General features: G+C 39.2%; 2 protein-coding genes across 2 annotated transcripts; both read right to left on the reverse strand.

The window, feature by feature from the left end:
* Positions 1–412: 412 nt before the first annotated feature.
* On the reverse strand, positions 413–8,452 carry LOC307133520 (uncharacterized protein; the record flags this gene model as incomplete). Its single annotated transcript, XM_079828600.1, has 5 exons — positions 413–665; positions 751–777; positions 952–1,197; positions 6,042–6,329; positions 8,443–8,452. The coding sequence occupies 5 exons, from the start codon at positions 8,450–8,452 to the stop codon at positions 532–534; spliced, it is 705 nt and encodes a 234-aa protein (XP_079684726.1). The 3' UTR covers positions 413–531.
* Positions 8,453–9,132: 680 nt separating this feature from the next.
* On the reverse strand, positions 9,133–13,606 carry LOC307133522 (uncharacterized protein; the record flags this gene model as incomplete). The annotated part of the gene is made up of 6 exons (XM_079828602.1): positions 9,133–10,185; positions 10,266–10,328; positions 10,438–10,689; positions 10,927–11,211; positions 12,861–12,916; positions 13,500–13,606. 6 exons carry the CDS (start codon positions 13,604–13,606, stop codon positions 10,127–10,129), a joined length of 822 nt encoding a protein of 273 aa, XP_079684728.1. The 3' UTR covers positions 9,133–10,126.
* Positions 13,607–15,912: the final 2,306 nt, after the last annotated feature.

Genomic DNA, 15,912 nt, shown 5'->3' on the forward strand with positions numbered 1-15,912 from the left:
ATTATTTACAGTTAATAGTGTAAGAACCCCCCCCCCCCCCCTTTTTTTTAAATCAAGCATGGAAATGAAAGATGGATGATGAACAGGAAAATAATGATGCAAACCGAGTTCATTTCTACAGTAAATTAGTTGTAAACATCAATTATTAATTAACTTCAGATGGCTATAAAGCAGATCACATCAATAATATTGAATATTAAGCAGTTTCACAGTGCAAAACAGGAAAATAACTCTCAAATAGAAATTTGAATATATAAAAAATATATCCTAAATGAGAATTTTTTTTTAAATATATATATATATTAAATACAAAATATTATTTAAACACAAATAGTTTCTACAACCTTTTTAAATATACATGTAAATGCTTTCATTTAAAAATATGTATGTATATGCTTTCATTTTTCAAGTTCAAGACTCAGGATTGGTAACATTTCAGTCCAATTCTTAGGCCAGGTGCAGATTCAGTAAACAAACAAAATATAGCAGGAAAATGAGATCCAGAATCTTCTGAAGATGTTTGGTGCTCAATCACCAGTACCCAGCAACCCTCATCACAATTTGAACGGCCATAACCACTAACATTGCCAAAAAGACCACAATCACAACAACCCCATTCAGTATCTCTGGCCATCTCACAAGATCTCGATCAGGATGGGACGAAGCTGGGAAGAGAGCACAAATTTTACATTTTTAAACTCACTGTTCAGTTTTTTAACAGCCTCTTACTTTCCTGTTCTTCTGTGTTACCTTTGCTTTCTCCAGTGGAGCCAGACTCTGTAGAAGATATGAAAAGATTAGTCAGGATTGAACGAGAAAAACCCAACACAGACAGATCCGGCCCACATCTGGAACATGTGGATTCCACGAGCACTGGATGTGGGCGACACTATGTTTCTGTCATGATGTATTAAAGATAATATTTCCACTCATCCTCTGATGTTCTCTGACCTGTGAGTGTGACTGAGATCAGGATTTCTCCTCTATAATCCAGAACTCTGTATGTTCCAGCGTCAGTGGATGTGAACACATTAATGGTCAGATTCCCATCACTGTCGGTCAGTCGATCACTGCTGACCCCGTGACCTCTCGTCCACACCTCTGTCCACTCTCCACTGGAGTTTGTCTCCACTTTATCAGCATTGATCAACAGAACATCCAGCTTCAGCTCCTCACCTGTGTTCACAGAGATCTCATCTGAGGAGAAACACACACACATTCAGCATTATTATAATGTGTCCATCAGTCAAAACCACAACACACAGATTTAGGATTGAGGGACCAAATGTAATGTTGTATGGGATGTGAGACATTTAGGCCCAATCGCATTTCTAGCCCTTCCCTTTCCCCTACCTCTTCGTTTTGCACGTTCTCGTGAAGGGGTAGGTGAGTCTCGATTCTCTTTTGGCTGGAGTGGTAGAGGTAAGGGGAAGGGCCAGATAGCCCTTCAAACGAAGATTTTTCAGGACCACACTTCGAACGAAGGGGAATGAGGAGTTTCCCTCCACAGACTCTGTGCTGCTAGAATGTGTGTATGTTGCCACTCGGGATCGATCACTTGCGTGTCGCCTGGCTGCCAGTTTCTCCGTAGCTTTTCACATTTGAGTGATTTGAACACATTAATGTGTAAAAAAGTGAATTATATATACATACACTCACCTAAAGGATTATTAGGAACACATACTAATACTGTGTTTGACCCCCTTTCGCCTTCAGAACTGCCTTTATTCTACGTGGCATTGATTCAACAAGGTGCTGAAAGCATTCTTTAGAAATGTTGGCCCATATTGATAGGAGAGCATCTGCAGTTGATGGAGATTTGTGGGATGCACATCCAGGGCACGAAGCTCCCGTTCCACCACATCCCAAAGATGCTCTATTGGGTTGAGATCTGGTGACTGTGGGGGCCATTTTAGTCCAGTGAACTCATTGTCATGTTCAAGAAACCAATTTGAAATGATTGGAGCTTTGTGACGGTGCATTATCCTGCTGGAAGTAGCCATCAGAGGATGGGGACATGGTGCTCATAAAGGGATGGACATGGTCAGAAACAATGCTCAGGTAAGCTGTGGCATTTAAACCATGCCCAATTGGCACTAAGGGGCCTAAAGTGTGCCAAGAAAACATCCCCCACACCATTACACCACCACCACCAGCCTGCACAGTGGTAACAAGGCATGACGGATCCATGATCTCATTCTGTTCACGCCAAATTCTGACTCTACCATCTGAATGTCTCAACAGAAATCCAGACTCATCAGACCAGGCAACATTTTTCCAGTCTTCAACTGTCCAATTTTGGTGAGCTGGTGCAAATTGTCGCCTCTTTTTCCTATTTGTAGTGGATATGAGTGGTACCCGGTGGGGTCTTCTGCTGTTGTAGCCCATCCGCCTCAAGGTTGTGTGTGTTGTGGCTTCACAAATGCTTTGCTGCATACCTCGGTTGTAACGAGTGGTTATTTCAGTCAAAGTTGCTCTTCTATCAGCTTGAATCAGTCGGCCCATTCTCCTCTGACCTCTAGCATCAACAAGGCATTTTCTCCCACAGGACTGCCGCATACTGGATGCTTTTCCCTTTTCACACCATTCTTTGTAAACCCTAGAAATGGTTGTGCGTGAAAATCCCAGTAACTGAGCAGATTGTGAAATACTCAGACCGGCCCGTCTGGCACCAACAACCATGCCACGCTCAAAATTGCTTAAATCTCCTTTCTTTCCCATTCTGACATTCAGTGTGGAGTTCAGGAGATTGTCTTGACCAGGACCACACCCCTAAATGCATTGAAGCAACTGCCATGTGATTGGTTGATTAGATAATTGCATTAATGAGAAATTGAACAGGTGTTCCTAATATTCCTTTAGGTGAGTGCAGAGGTTAAATTGGGCCGGAGCGCACCGGAGCGCAGCTCCGCCTCCTCAGGTCCACAACACACCCTGCTGGAGCTCAGCTCCGTCTCCTTCAGCAGGAAATATTGTTATTAGACTTTAATTATTGTTTGTCTCCTGGCAAATACAGGCTGCATGGAATTATCAGACGGCATAATGCATTAATCGCTGCGTTCTCTGGTTCAGCACCGCGGCCACAGCCATCAGGTAAAACCGTCACAACTCTAACAGTGAGTTACCATGGAAATCCGCCAATAGCTAGAGCAGCGGTCAGGAACCTCGCATGGTCTCTCACACTTTACCAACATATCTAACATTTACTAACATGATCGATAAAAAGATTAGACACACACATCAACAGAGATACGTTCTCTGCAGAAAAAAGCAGCCAATTACAATCCCCTTGTTGTACAGCCTGCCGAAGTTAATGACAAGTTTATGATAATATTCAAGTTGTGTGTTCAGTGCTGTTCGCGAGTGTCAAGATAAAATAAATAATAAAAGCATGATAAGTCACGAAAGAAAACTGAATTACTGACAGGATGCTGTGCGCGCGCTCAGAGCGCAACACGGACAAGCGGACAAGCCTACTAGCCTTTGTCTTCGGTTGCACTCCTAAACTGCCAAATAAACACAGAAACATATCAAAATGCCAAGTCGAGTATTCACATAAACATAGTAGATGTAAGCACTGTGGGCGTTCACACACACAAAGAGGATTTATACTCATCAGTTGGTCAACCTCACAGTGAAAGTCCTGCACAATTAATTCCATATTGCAACTTATTTATTGTTTGCTGCATAATTGTTTGTTTTTAGTTATGGACCTAATAATTACTGCTGTTGACATTTTATTGAAAAAAAAAATGCTTTTTAATAAAAATGTTATATTTTTTTTTACTGTGGCTCTTTTGGAAAAATGCATTTACCAAAAATGAAAAATAAAAAAAAAGGTTATTTGGTCAAAAAAAGTTCCCAACCCTTTTCAGGAACACAGACGAAAATAAAAAGACTACAGTCAGAGCTCATTTTTAGGGGGGTATTGTCAAATAATCTACTGCACACTGACATGGTTTTGAAAGCTATTTATTATTCATTTTTTGGCCTTCAAACTTATTAAAAATGCACATAATGTAGATCAGAGAAATCAAAATTTTCTCGGGGGACCATTCCCCAGAACCTCCCTAAATACCTCATATTTGGGACCTTACTGATTTTAAAAACCCTGCCTATGGCCCTAAGTGAACTGTAAAGTATTTCTCTTTGTTTGAATAACTACTCAACCCTACCTTACACATTAGTACTGGAAAAAGAGCCTTTAATGTAAAAACACATTAAGTCTTTTTCCGGCGCGATTTTGAATGACCATTCACCGTAAATAAGGGCTCCCCCTCCCTACAAAAGCCAATTTAACCACTGGGTGAGTGTGTGTATATATATTATATATATATCAATATTGACAATACATATTGTCTGTAAACTCTTGCGTTACCAAGGCAATGACTAACTTGACGTATAATGTATAAACATTATCACAGCACCACAGTAGATAACAAAACCATATCCGTACCGGCCGGCTCGGATCAGCACGGAATGGAACGGTTAATAAAAAAAGAGAACAGTTTGGCCCGATGGAAAAGCAGTTTCACTAGTCTTGTATGTTCTGTATCATCTTAGGAAACTCTGGCTCATACGTTTTTGAACTGAAAAAGAGCGCCGTTTTATTAAAGGGTTAGTTCACCCAAAAATGAAAATTCTGTCATTAATGACTGACCCTCATGTCGTTCGACACACGTAAGACCTCCGTTCATCTTCGGAACAGAAATGAAGATATTTTAGTGTAAATCTGATGGCTCTGAAAGGCCTCCATTGGCACAATACACTTTACACTCTCAAGACCCTTAAAAGACACTAAAGACTAAAGTTACAAAGTCCATCTCACTACAGTGGTTCTAAAATAACTTTATGAATCGGCGATAATAGTTTTCGTGCGCAAAAAAACCCTAAATAACGACTTACATAGTGATGACGATTTCAAAACACGGCCTCATGAAGCTTCGAAGCGTTAAGAATCAGTGAGTCGATTCATGATTCGGATCGGATCGGTGATTAGTGTCTTTTAAGGGTCTTGAGAGTGTAAATTGCCATTGTGCCAATGGAGCCATCGGATTTCAACTAAAATATCTTCATTTGTGTTCCGAAGATGAACGGAGGTCTTACGGGTGTCGAACGACATGAGGGTAAGTAATTAATGACAGAATTTTCATTTTTGGGTGACCTAACCCTTTAAGTCCAAATACAGCGCAAAACTCTGTTGGGAGCAGTGTTGCCACAGTTACTTTGAAAAAGTAATCTGATTGCTGATTACTCCTTTAAAAAGTAACTTAGTTACTTTACAGATTACTTGATTTTAAAAGTAACTAAGTTAGATTACAAGTTACTTTATTAGTTACATTCAGCAGCTGTAGACAACACCCCTGCTGCCTCAATATAGAAATGACAACCGTTTTTGCCAAAACTCACTTTATTGGAAGTGCATTTTTAACAGTAACGTCAACAGTGTATCTCCTGACATTTTAAGATTAAATTAAAAAATATTTCCTGAAAAAAAACAAAAACATGTTTTAATAAAAAAATGTAATAAAGACTTCTTGACTTCACTTACTATAAATACTCTCCCCGAGATGCAAGAAGAAAGCAAAAATATATATTTTTACTAAGGAAAATGATACATTACTTTAATCTGATTACTGGTTTGGAAATAGTAACGCGTTAGATTACTCGCTACTAAAGTAGTCAGATTAGAGTAATGCGTTACTGGCATCACTGGTTGGGAGTGAGTAATTCGCCTGATTTCTGTTAGATATAGCCTACACACTTCATTGCTGTTCATACTGGTTAAATGTCACAGGACACTAATAAAAGAAACGGGGTATGATGGCGTGTAATGGTATAGTAGTGGTGTCCCATTACTTAGGGGAATATTTTCACCCCTACGCCTTGGCACTCTGTTTCAAGGGGAATGGGTGTAGGGGTAGGGGAAGGGGTATAAAATAGAATTGGGATTGGGCCTTACTCTCTTTGCTGGTTACTGCCTGCATGCAATTACATTGTTAAAATTATTAGGAAATCCAGAAAAAAACGTCTGACTTTACCCTGAATATGAAGCTGGTACTCCAGGATTAGTTGCTCCACTTCTGTCTGATCATTCGTGTAATAGAGTCTCAGAATGTATTTCCCAGCATCCCTCAGTCTCAGATCCTTGATGATGACGCCACATGTTCCTTCTTTAAACACTCGGCCACTGCACTCTTCATTCTCACAGACAGGGATGTTTTCTGAGTTACCGCTTAAAACAATCTGAGAAATCTCGCTGGCCTTAAAGTCACATGGCAGGACGGCGTTTTCTCCTGTTTGTCCTGTCACAGGTATAGTGGAGGTTCCTGCAAATACACACAGTATAATAATGTATTCAATACAAAGTGTCAATAGGGGAGAGTGGGGTAAGATGAGCCAGTGGGTAAGTTGACCCACCCCCTTTATCTTAGCAACCGTACACTGTTATTGTCATGTGACCTTATATTTTGGAACCTCCCATTATTTCTGCCAGACTGTGAAAATGGAAGGCGCCCATTTACTTTAAAATCTGTTTTTGGCTTGTCAAAGTAAAAAAATTTAGCAGAACAGATGTAACGGCTGTTGCATCAAAGCACATTTGTCCAGGTCTAAAAATATTTCTGATCATATATTGGTGATTTAGCAATGTATAAAAACATGCAAATCCTTTAGCTAAACTGTAGACAATCTACAAACGTCAGTCATTTGGTGCAAAAGAGAAAGAACTGAACAATTATAACATTGAAAATCAAGAATTGTTACAAATTACAAACAAAATGACACTGACCGCAACGACTGACAAAGCACAAAAGCAGAAGAAGATTCGACAACCTGTGGAGAAACCAGAAGAACTGGTTTATGTCACAGATACAAACACACAGAGACAGAGACTATATGCACTGCAATGAAATATATACTATAATACAAAAACACACAGGATGGATTTATACTATATACAAACATGAAAACTTACATGGTGAAAATTCAGCACGAGTCTTATTTTCAGACGTCAAAACTTTGTAAACACAGTCAACGTTTGTCTAGTGAGTTTTCAATAAAAGCAAAAGCAAAAGTAGAGCTCAAGCTCCAGAAACAAGCCATATCTGGCTCCTCCTGCTGAAGCTAGAGTCTTATGATTGATCACTATTCAAGGAGTATAACTGGTATAATGTTTTATGAAATGAGATTTTATTTCACGATAACAATATACACTGATCAGGCATAACATTATGACTTCACTGACAGGTGAAGTGAATAACACTGATGATCTCTGTTAGTGGGTGGTTTATGCAAGTGAACATTTTGCCCTCAAAGATGATGTGTTAGAAGCAGGAAAAATGGGCAAATATGATGTTTATCTGAAAAGATTTTCAGATTTTGCTCCCAGGACTTTTTTGTAGGGTGAATTAAGGGTCATTGGGACAGTTTTTGAATCTCCGCCTTTTGTAAGGTTTCTTGCCATAAACATCAGCCCAACACATAATACATATCTGTAATATTGATGATGTTACCTATCCATTTGAGGAGGAAAAAAAGTTATATCATAATGAAAGGAGGTGTGACATACACTTTTATGTAAACTGAGCCAAAAAATTACTTCCATGTTTATTTCTGTTAAACTTTATTACTCAATGTTTATAAATCTGTTGACAACTCATACATTACAGAATTGTCTTCCCCCAAATTTAATAAATAATACAAATAAAAAATAATTAATAGATAAATATGCATAAAAATTTGATTTGGATTGACAGTTTGAACGTAGTTAGTGTATTAGGGTAAATTGTCATAGTTCATATAGTTCATATATTGCACAACTTTAAAGGAAACATGAATATTATGTACTACTGCAACAAAATCTGTAAAAATGTGCAACTGTCATTGGTGAATGGTTGAGAAAACACCAGTTTAGAGCAGACATAGCATACACAATGGTTCTCTGTTGCAAAGTCAGTCATTTTCTTAATAAGCAAAGCCTTTAAGCACTGTCCCAATCACCCAAAACTATACTGTCCCAATCACCCAAATTGTGTTAGGTTGGATGGGGCAAAATAAAAAACACCTAATTCTGAACATTTATACTAACTATATTTTACTGATTTTGATGCAGTAGTACATAATATTCATGTTTCAATCAAAGGTTTTGGCAATATATTTGCTATGACAATTGTATGATCTTATTATTAAAACTAGCTTTTCTTCACCTCATGTGTTGCAGGGTCAACTTCCTGTTTTATGTTTGCTCCGCCCACCCACGTGATGTCACACCAATGAGGGCATGCAATTTTGATTATGCAGTCTCACAGCTAGGGCTGAGCAAAAGTTGTTTATTTTCACTCATCAGGAGAGAAAATAAACTCTGTAGTTATACTGTCCCATTCAACCTTATGTCCCAATCACCCTTAATTCACCCTAGGTTTTGGGTTGTTACGTGTGTACCAAATTTCATACTTGTACGCGAAATGTAGCTCCTGTATTCGGGAGCGAGCGCTGTCTGAGAGCGCTTCTGGTGCATTTATTAACCGCGTTGTGTTTTTCTCAATAGGTTCAATAGGTTTACATGTTGTCTCATTGTAGTCCTCTTATTTGTTTTCATGTGTGTATGTCTGACTGATCACATGACAGGAAACAGGAAGTAGACCAGTATAAAGGTGGCAGCATGGCAATGGGGGAGGTAACGAATGCGCTGGTGATCACCAAACCTGGACTGTGGAGTTTTATTTGTCTCACCTTTCCAGTTACAAGCATTTGGATTCACTATCACTGGGATTGTAGACGTTTGGACACTTTCATAAGGACTATCGACACACTGGCCCTCATTCGGACTGTTTTAGGGTATGCTGTTATGGATTCTATGCTTTTACCAGCCCGAGGTTTCCTAGTTTTAAGTCTCTTGTGAACATTGTAAATACACTGTTGGTTTGCTTTGTCTTTTTAAACACTCCAAAATCTCTCACATTATTATCTGAGGCCATTTTAACTGAAGTAACCTCTTCCTATAAGGCCGATTGTTACAAACGTACTGAGCTTGATAAACTATGGAGGGATCTGCAGACGCCATTGCAGTTTTTATAGCTTACCACAGACTTTATTTTACTCATAAAATCAAAAACTCGTAAAATCCTTTTTCATGCTTTATTTAGTGACATCATCCAAAAATGAAATACAAATCACAATAATGATAAAATACCACAGGTGACTTTGACGTCCCGCCTGTGCGCTGACCTCCGGGTTAAGGGAACACGTGATGGCCATTTGACATTCACAGATTGACATTCACAGGGATCTGAATCTGAGACGCAGCTTCACAGAGGCAGTTTAGTTTGTAAGTAGCAGCAGCAATAAAAGTAAACCATTTAAACATCCTCTTCATATTTCACATAATACTTAATTAGATTAGATTCAACTTTATTGTCATTACACAAGTACAAGTACAAGGCAACGAAATGCAGTTTAGGTCTAACCAGAAGTGCAATAGCAGCAAGTGCAGGATATACAACGGTTGCATAAGTGCAGGACATGGATATGTACTGAATATATATAAATATATCTATAAATAGTGAGATGGTTATTACTATAAACAGAATTTACAGGTGAATATGTACAGTGAATAAATATACAGATGGCTATTACTATAAACAGAATTTTACAGAGAGAGGTATACAATGATATGTTAGGCTAAAATGAGGAATAGCAGTGGATTAATGCAAAAATACATAAACAATACCAACAGAAAATGTGTCTTAAAGTTGAGATGATGACACTTCAAGACTCTCTCATGCCATATTATTTAAACATGGTATTTACATGAACTTTCTTTCTTTCACAGTTTGACACAGATTTACTTTCTCACTGTTAATACTTTAGCTGTTTGATTTAAACAATAATTGATGGATTCGATAGAAACAGTTTAAATAATCCTTCAGTTCCCAGCGCAGATCTTTATCAAGATCACGTTAACCAGTCAACAAACAAGTCTTGGTGCAGGAACGCAGGAATGCTCTGAAGGTAAAGTACAAGCGTCCAGTGTCGTCTCTAGATGATCTGGACTATAGTAAAATCTCTTTCATTGGGACGTTTTGGGAGGAATCCTGTTCTGTGTTGCTGTTCATCCACTTCTGTTTCACGATGAGAGCAGAACCGCAAACACACTCAGTCCAATCATAATCCAAACCATAACAGCTGGAAGGAGGGAAGAGAACAGTTTCAAAATGTTTAAAATCACTGTTTAAAGGTTTTGTAACGCTCTTACGTTTACTTACTGTGTTGTTCAGTGCCATTAGGGATGACTTTAGGACCTCTCCTCTCTGATCCTGTACCAGTTTCTGTTGAGGAGATTGAAAGGTCACACAGTTTAGCAAATGCTGTTCATGAGAAATCAGGAATAAACCTCAGCTTTATGTTTTTTCCACTCATCTTCTGATGTTCTCTGACCTGTGAGTGTGACTTTAATCGTGATCAGGATTTTTCCTTCAGAGTCCAGAACTCTGTATGTTCCAGTGTCATTGGATGTGAACGCATTAATGGTCAGATTCCCATCACTGTCGGTCAGTCGATTACTGCTGACCCCGTGACCTCTCGTCCACACCTCTGTCCACTCTCCTCTGGAGTTTGTCTCCACTTTATCAGCATTGGTCAACAGAACATCCAACTTCAGCTCCTTACCTGTGTTCACAGAGATCTCATCTGAGGAGAAACACACACACACTCAGCATTATTATAACGTGTCCATCAGTCAAAGCCACACACACAGATTTAGGGTTAAAGGGACCAACAAACACTTAAAATCATCCATTGGAAAACCCATATTGGAGACGACTAATCGTATATATTGCCACATTCAGTGTCTCTGACGGTCACAGGCCCTCATGCAAGACCAACACAATCACTAAAGAACTCCAGAACACTCAGTTCTGACTTTACCCTGAATATGAAGCTGGTATTCCCTGGTTTGTCGCTCCTTATTAGTGTAATAGACCCTCAGAATATATTTCCCAGCATCCCTCAGTCTCAGATCCTTGATGATGATGTCACAGGCTCCTTTTTTAAATACTTTGTCATTTTCACTCTTACACTCTTCATTCTGACAGACAAGGATGTTTTTGGAAAATCTGCTTAAAACAATATCAGAAATGTCTCTGGCCTCAAAGTCACATGACAGGGTGACGTCGCCTCCCCTTTTCTCGGTCACAGATTGAGGGCTGGTTCCTGCAAACACCAAAAAAAAATCACAAAAATTAAAACTGCACTACGTAAGATTTTTTCAGTAAAATATCCAAACACCACTAGGCCAGTGTTATATATTTTGTTCAGTACTTGCAATATCCCAAATGTTTCCAACTATTTGTAAATGGTGAGGTGCTGTTTTAACCGAGGAACCGGGACGTGTGAGGGCGTGGCCTGTCGATGACATCATATCTGCGTTAGTTTGTGGTTTTATTCTGCAGAAACGCTTTCCTCTCACTGCAGTGTGAGCAAGTGTCATAGCAGAGTAACGCCATCCCATCATCAACACACTCTGATGTGTGTAATATGATCAACAGAGCTGCGTTACCTCACACTCATGAGAGGAGGAGCGGAAGTGGCGACTGTGGCATAATAAAAGTCCCGCTGCTCGCGAGGCGTGTGTTGCGTTCATCTCATTAACAATCGCTCCAGCGGTTCCTCAGCTCCACAACACTTGTACTGCTCTGCTTCACTACAGTAACGTCACACAGTGCACCTTTAATGCCAAATGTATTTGAAACAAAACAGCTCTGAATTACACTAAATCTAAACTAATAGGAGGATTTTATAATATAAATTAAGAAAACTAAACAACAGAGATGTAATTCCTCAGATGTGATGTTTGATCTGTACATCAGAATGACGTTAAGACATTAAACAAACACAACGGTGTCTTAATCAGCTTTTCCACATACTGTATATAGACTGGCCTAGACTAAGTTCTGTCATATTATTCCATTACTTTTACAGTTTTTTGCCATGGTATGGATTCAGTATCGTATCGAGGTATTTTTGTCTTGTATCGTATCGAAGTCATAATTTTGGTATTGTGACAACACTATTCTATATAAAAAGTTTTTGCTGATATTCTCTTTTTTTGTTATGTTGGTTTACAAATTTTTACCTTTTTACTCTTTTAGTTTTACGTTTTGTCAAGGCTTGTTTACATTTATACTTTTATAGTACACTACTGAAGGCCAACGTTGCAAGTTAAATTAAATTATTGTGTAAGATAGATTCATCTATATTAAAATAGTCGTTAGTGGCAACCCTAAACTGCGCCTTTGTTTTGAACAGGCGACCTCTAGTGGACGGAAAACTTACACAGTGCACCTTTAATGCCAAATGTATTTGAAACAAAACAGCTCTGAATGACACTAAATCTAAACTAATAGGAGGATTTTATAATATAAATTAAGAAAACTAAACAACAGAGATGTAATTCCTCAGATGTGATGTTTGATCTGTACATCAGAATGACGTTTAGACATTAAACAAACACAACTGTGTCTTAATCAGCTTTTCCACATTCCCTGATTATTCTCACGTTCCTCAAAGTGAAAGTCCGTCCAGCTTTTAGGATTCTCAGAGCTGACAGACTTCATTCATGAACAGATAAAGATCAGAAACTTGAGTGCTCAAACACTGCCTGTAGTGAATTCCTGAATATGCATGAACTGGGATGAGTGGAATGTCCCAGTGATGTCATTCAGTGATGATGTCATGTGCTGGGAAATTCCCAAGAATGTCAAGCAAAGTCATTTGCTGCAAAATAGAAGCAATCTACTAGATTAACTCTACAGGGACTGAAATCAAAGATTGTGCAATATATCAATAAAAATGATACTGACCGCAATTATTGATAAAGCAAAGCAGCAGCAGCAGAAGAAGATAAAGATTTAACAACCTGATGATAAAAACAAAAGAGCTGGTTTATATCACAGATACTGACAGAATGAGCTTGCATGCAGACAGAGGAAGACAGAGGAAGACAGAGGAATAAAGAGGAATAAAGATGAAGACAGAGGAATAAAGGTCCAAACAAGTAAGCCAAAGCATGCAGACAGACACAACTACACATAATGGAGGAGGAACAACTCACACATAAGGATGATAAATGCACACATCTGACACATGTGAACTAATAATGACGATAACCAAAGAGACACATGACAAATGAAAACAGACAGAAAGTCCATGAGCTAAACTAACATGATGACAGATACAAACACACTTAACCATCACTAAAACTATACACACCACACCTGATCATCTTTAGTTTTATAAATGATTCCTGTGTAAATGATCAGTCCAACTCAAAACACAAACAACAGGCTTTAGAAGCTCACCAACAATCTAATAATGATATTAATATCTCTATAAATATAAACCATCGTAAATCACAGTAATTGATTCAGCATGCCGAAACACAACTATTGCTATAATAACACAAACAAGCTGTATTTGTATTTAAAAACATGAAAACTTACATGATGAAGGAGTTATTCTCAGGCATCAGGCGTTGTAACCCACAGCTCGTGCAGCGAGACATAGCGAAACCAAAGGTGTCCCAGGAGTGGTCATCTGAAACCCCCATCTTCCCCTTAACTGATTGGAGAGTAGGCTACCTCTTCCACATAAAGGCGGTTCCACGGGGACGCGGAAAGTGCAAGTCGTAGATCATTTTCATTGAGACACAAATCCAGTGCCGTTGGCTGAGGTTCTCTTCTCTTCTCTTCTCTTCTCTTCTCTTCTCCTCTCCTCTCCAGTTTCTCATAAAAGCGTTCTGTTCCGCTAAAGATCCACTAACCCGCCACGTGTTTTCCCGCCCGCTCTCTGTGGAGACGACAGTTCCAGATGTCGTCCCATTAACAGCTCGATTACAAACTACAATCCACATTACAGACAATAATTTGTAATTTGTTTGTTTGTTTTTGTATTTCTGTCTGTAATGTTTCCCTACTTGTCTTCTAATAGAGCTTACAACTTATGAAAAATATTCACGTTTTTGGAAGCTAATGAATAATCAAATTATTATAGCCTACCTGATCTTATATAGCTTAATAACACCAAATTTGCTGTTGTCGGTACACTTTGTAGACAAAAAAGAAGCAAGTGAGAAAGATCAAACGGATGATAAATCCTGTTCAACATTGCAAATATGGATTCAAAGCTCCAGCATATCAACGGGTAAATCATCATATAGAATATATAGCCGACAGTTTGTCACACTTTAACTCCTGTAAGGTATATTTCCCATTATAATCAATTGTGAGTTAAAGGAACCCGCCACTATTTTTGAAAATAAGCTCATTTTCTGTCTCCCCTAGAGGTAAACAGTTGAGTTTGACCGTTTTGGAATCCATTCAGCCGATCTCCGGGTCTGGCGCTAGCACTTTTAGCATAGCTTAGCATAGATCATTGAATCGGATTAGACTGTTAGCATCTCGCTCAAAAGTGGCTAAAGAGTTTCCATATTTAAACGGTGGGTGAAATGTTTCATGCATACTGAGGTTTTTACACTGTTAAAGACTAAACATGGGCTGCGTCCCAATTCGCCTACTTATACTACGTCCTAAAAGTATGTACTCTTTTTGTGAAGAAAAAGTACATACTTTTGAGTGTGTAGCAGAAAAGTATGCAAGCTTTGGGACATACTACTTCGTCATCTTTAACGGACTCTGTTAAGTGCGTCCCGTCACCATTTAAACTGCCCTGTCAATCATCGTCCTCCACTTTCAATTTAATTTCCTACCGTATCGGAGAGAAGTGTAGTCGCTCGTTGATCTGCCTTTCGTGGGTCTTTAATGCAGAGACTCCTCTCATGTGTTTGCAAAGTTAATGGCCAAACGTATCATTACAAAAGTTCTCAATGCTGCTGAAGGAGAAATATAATGTGGATAATATTGAATAAATATCTTTTCGTCAGGTTAAATACTGATAATTGCTCACTCCAACCACTTTATCTAATCCTCTCCACTTAACCGTCAGACTCGCGTAACCGTCATGTTTGTAGTTTTTTAACACTTTTTATCCGCGTTTGTAGTTCTAATCGAATCCTCGTCCATCTCGCAATGGGTTGTGGGTAATATCAGCCGTTAGAGTGTGTGTCGATCTGCACTTCGGATTCTGACCGGAAATAGTAAACCATCCAGGAATCTTTGGAATACTTTTTTCAACATACTAAGATTTGGGACATACTAATTCTTTTTTCGAATACTATTTAGTACGGATAGTATGCGAATTGGGACGCAGCCATGGACAAAGTTTCAAAAAAATAAAGTTGGACGTTTGATGGAGTATTTCTGTGTCAAAAATACTCCTTCCGGTTTCTCATTAGTTTCGGAACGTTTTTTTCGTGTATGGGTATATGTGATGTCAGATGGGGCGGAATGTCCTTGTACGGGCTCTTCTCCCGGAAGGACGCGCCCGCGACTAGAGCGAGAGAAATCAACAATGTCACCAAAATCGCCAAATCAACAGTGTCACCAAAACAAGACGACCCTGCACCGCTTCCCAAAGAACCCAGCATTAATGGGACAGTGGATGGAGTTTGTTTTTCCGGAGCAGGAGTTGTGCAAGTGTTTGTTTGTTCCCTGTATTTCGGCGACGATGGTTTATAAACAAGGTACAGCTCAACTCCGGATTTGTAGCTCATCTAATGCTGAAAGATGAAGCAATCCCAGCGATTAAGGTTCACGGTCGTGTGTAACCCCTCCTCTTCAAACCACCCGCTCCAAGCGGGACTCGAACCCGGTCCGCCGGCATGAGAGTCAGACGCTCTAACAAGGAGGCTAAAGGCTGCAACCCCTAGTGTCAGTCGCTAGAGCGTCTCTTGAGATCAGAGGAGTGAGGTTTACTTGCAAAGCGACTTCGAGCTGGCCTCCGTTACACGTGTGTTGC

The sequence above is a fragment of the Gobio gobio genome (assembly GCF_949357685.1).
Source record: "Gobio gobio genome assembly, chromosome: 11".
Taxonomy (NCBI): domain Eukaryota; kingdom Metazoa; phylum Chordata; class Actinopteri; order Cypriniformes; family Gobionidae; genus Gobio; species Gobio gobio.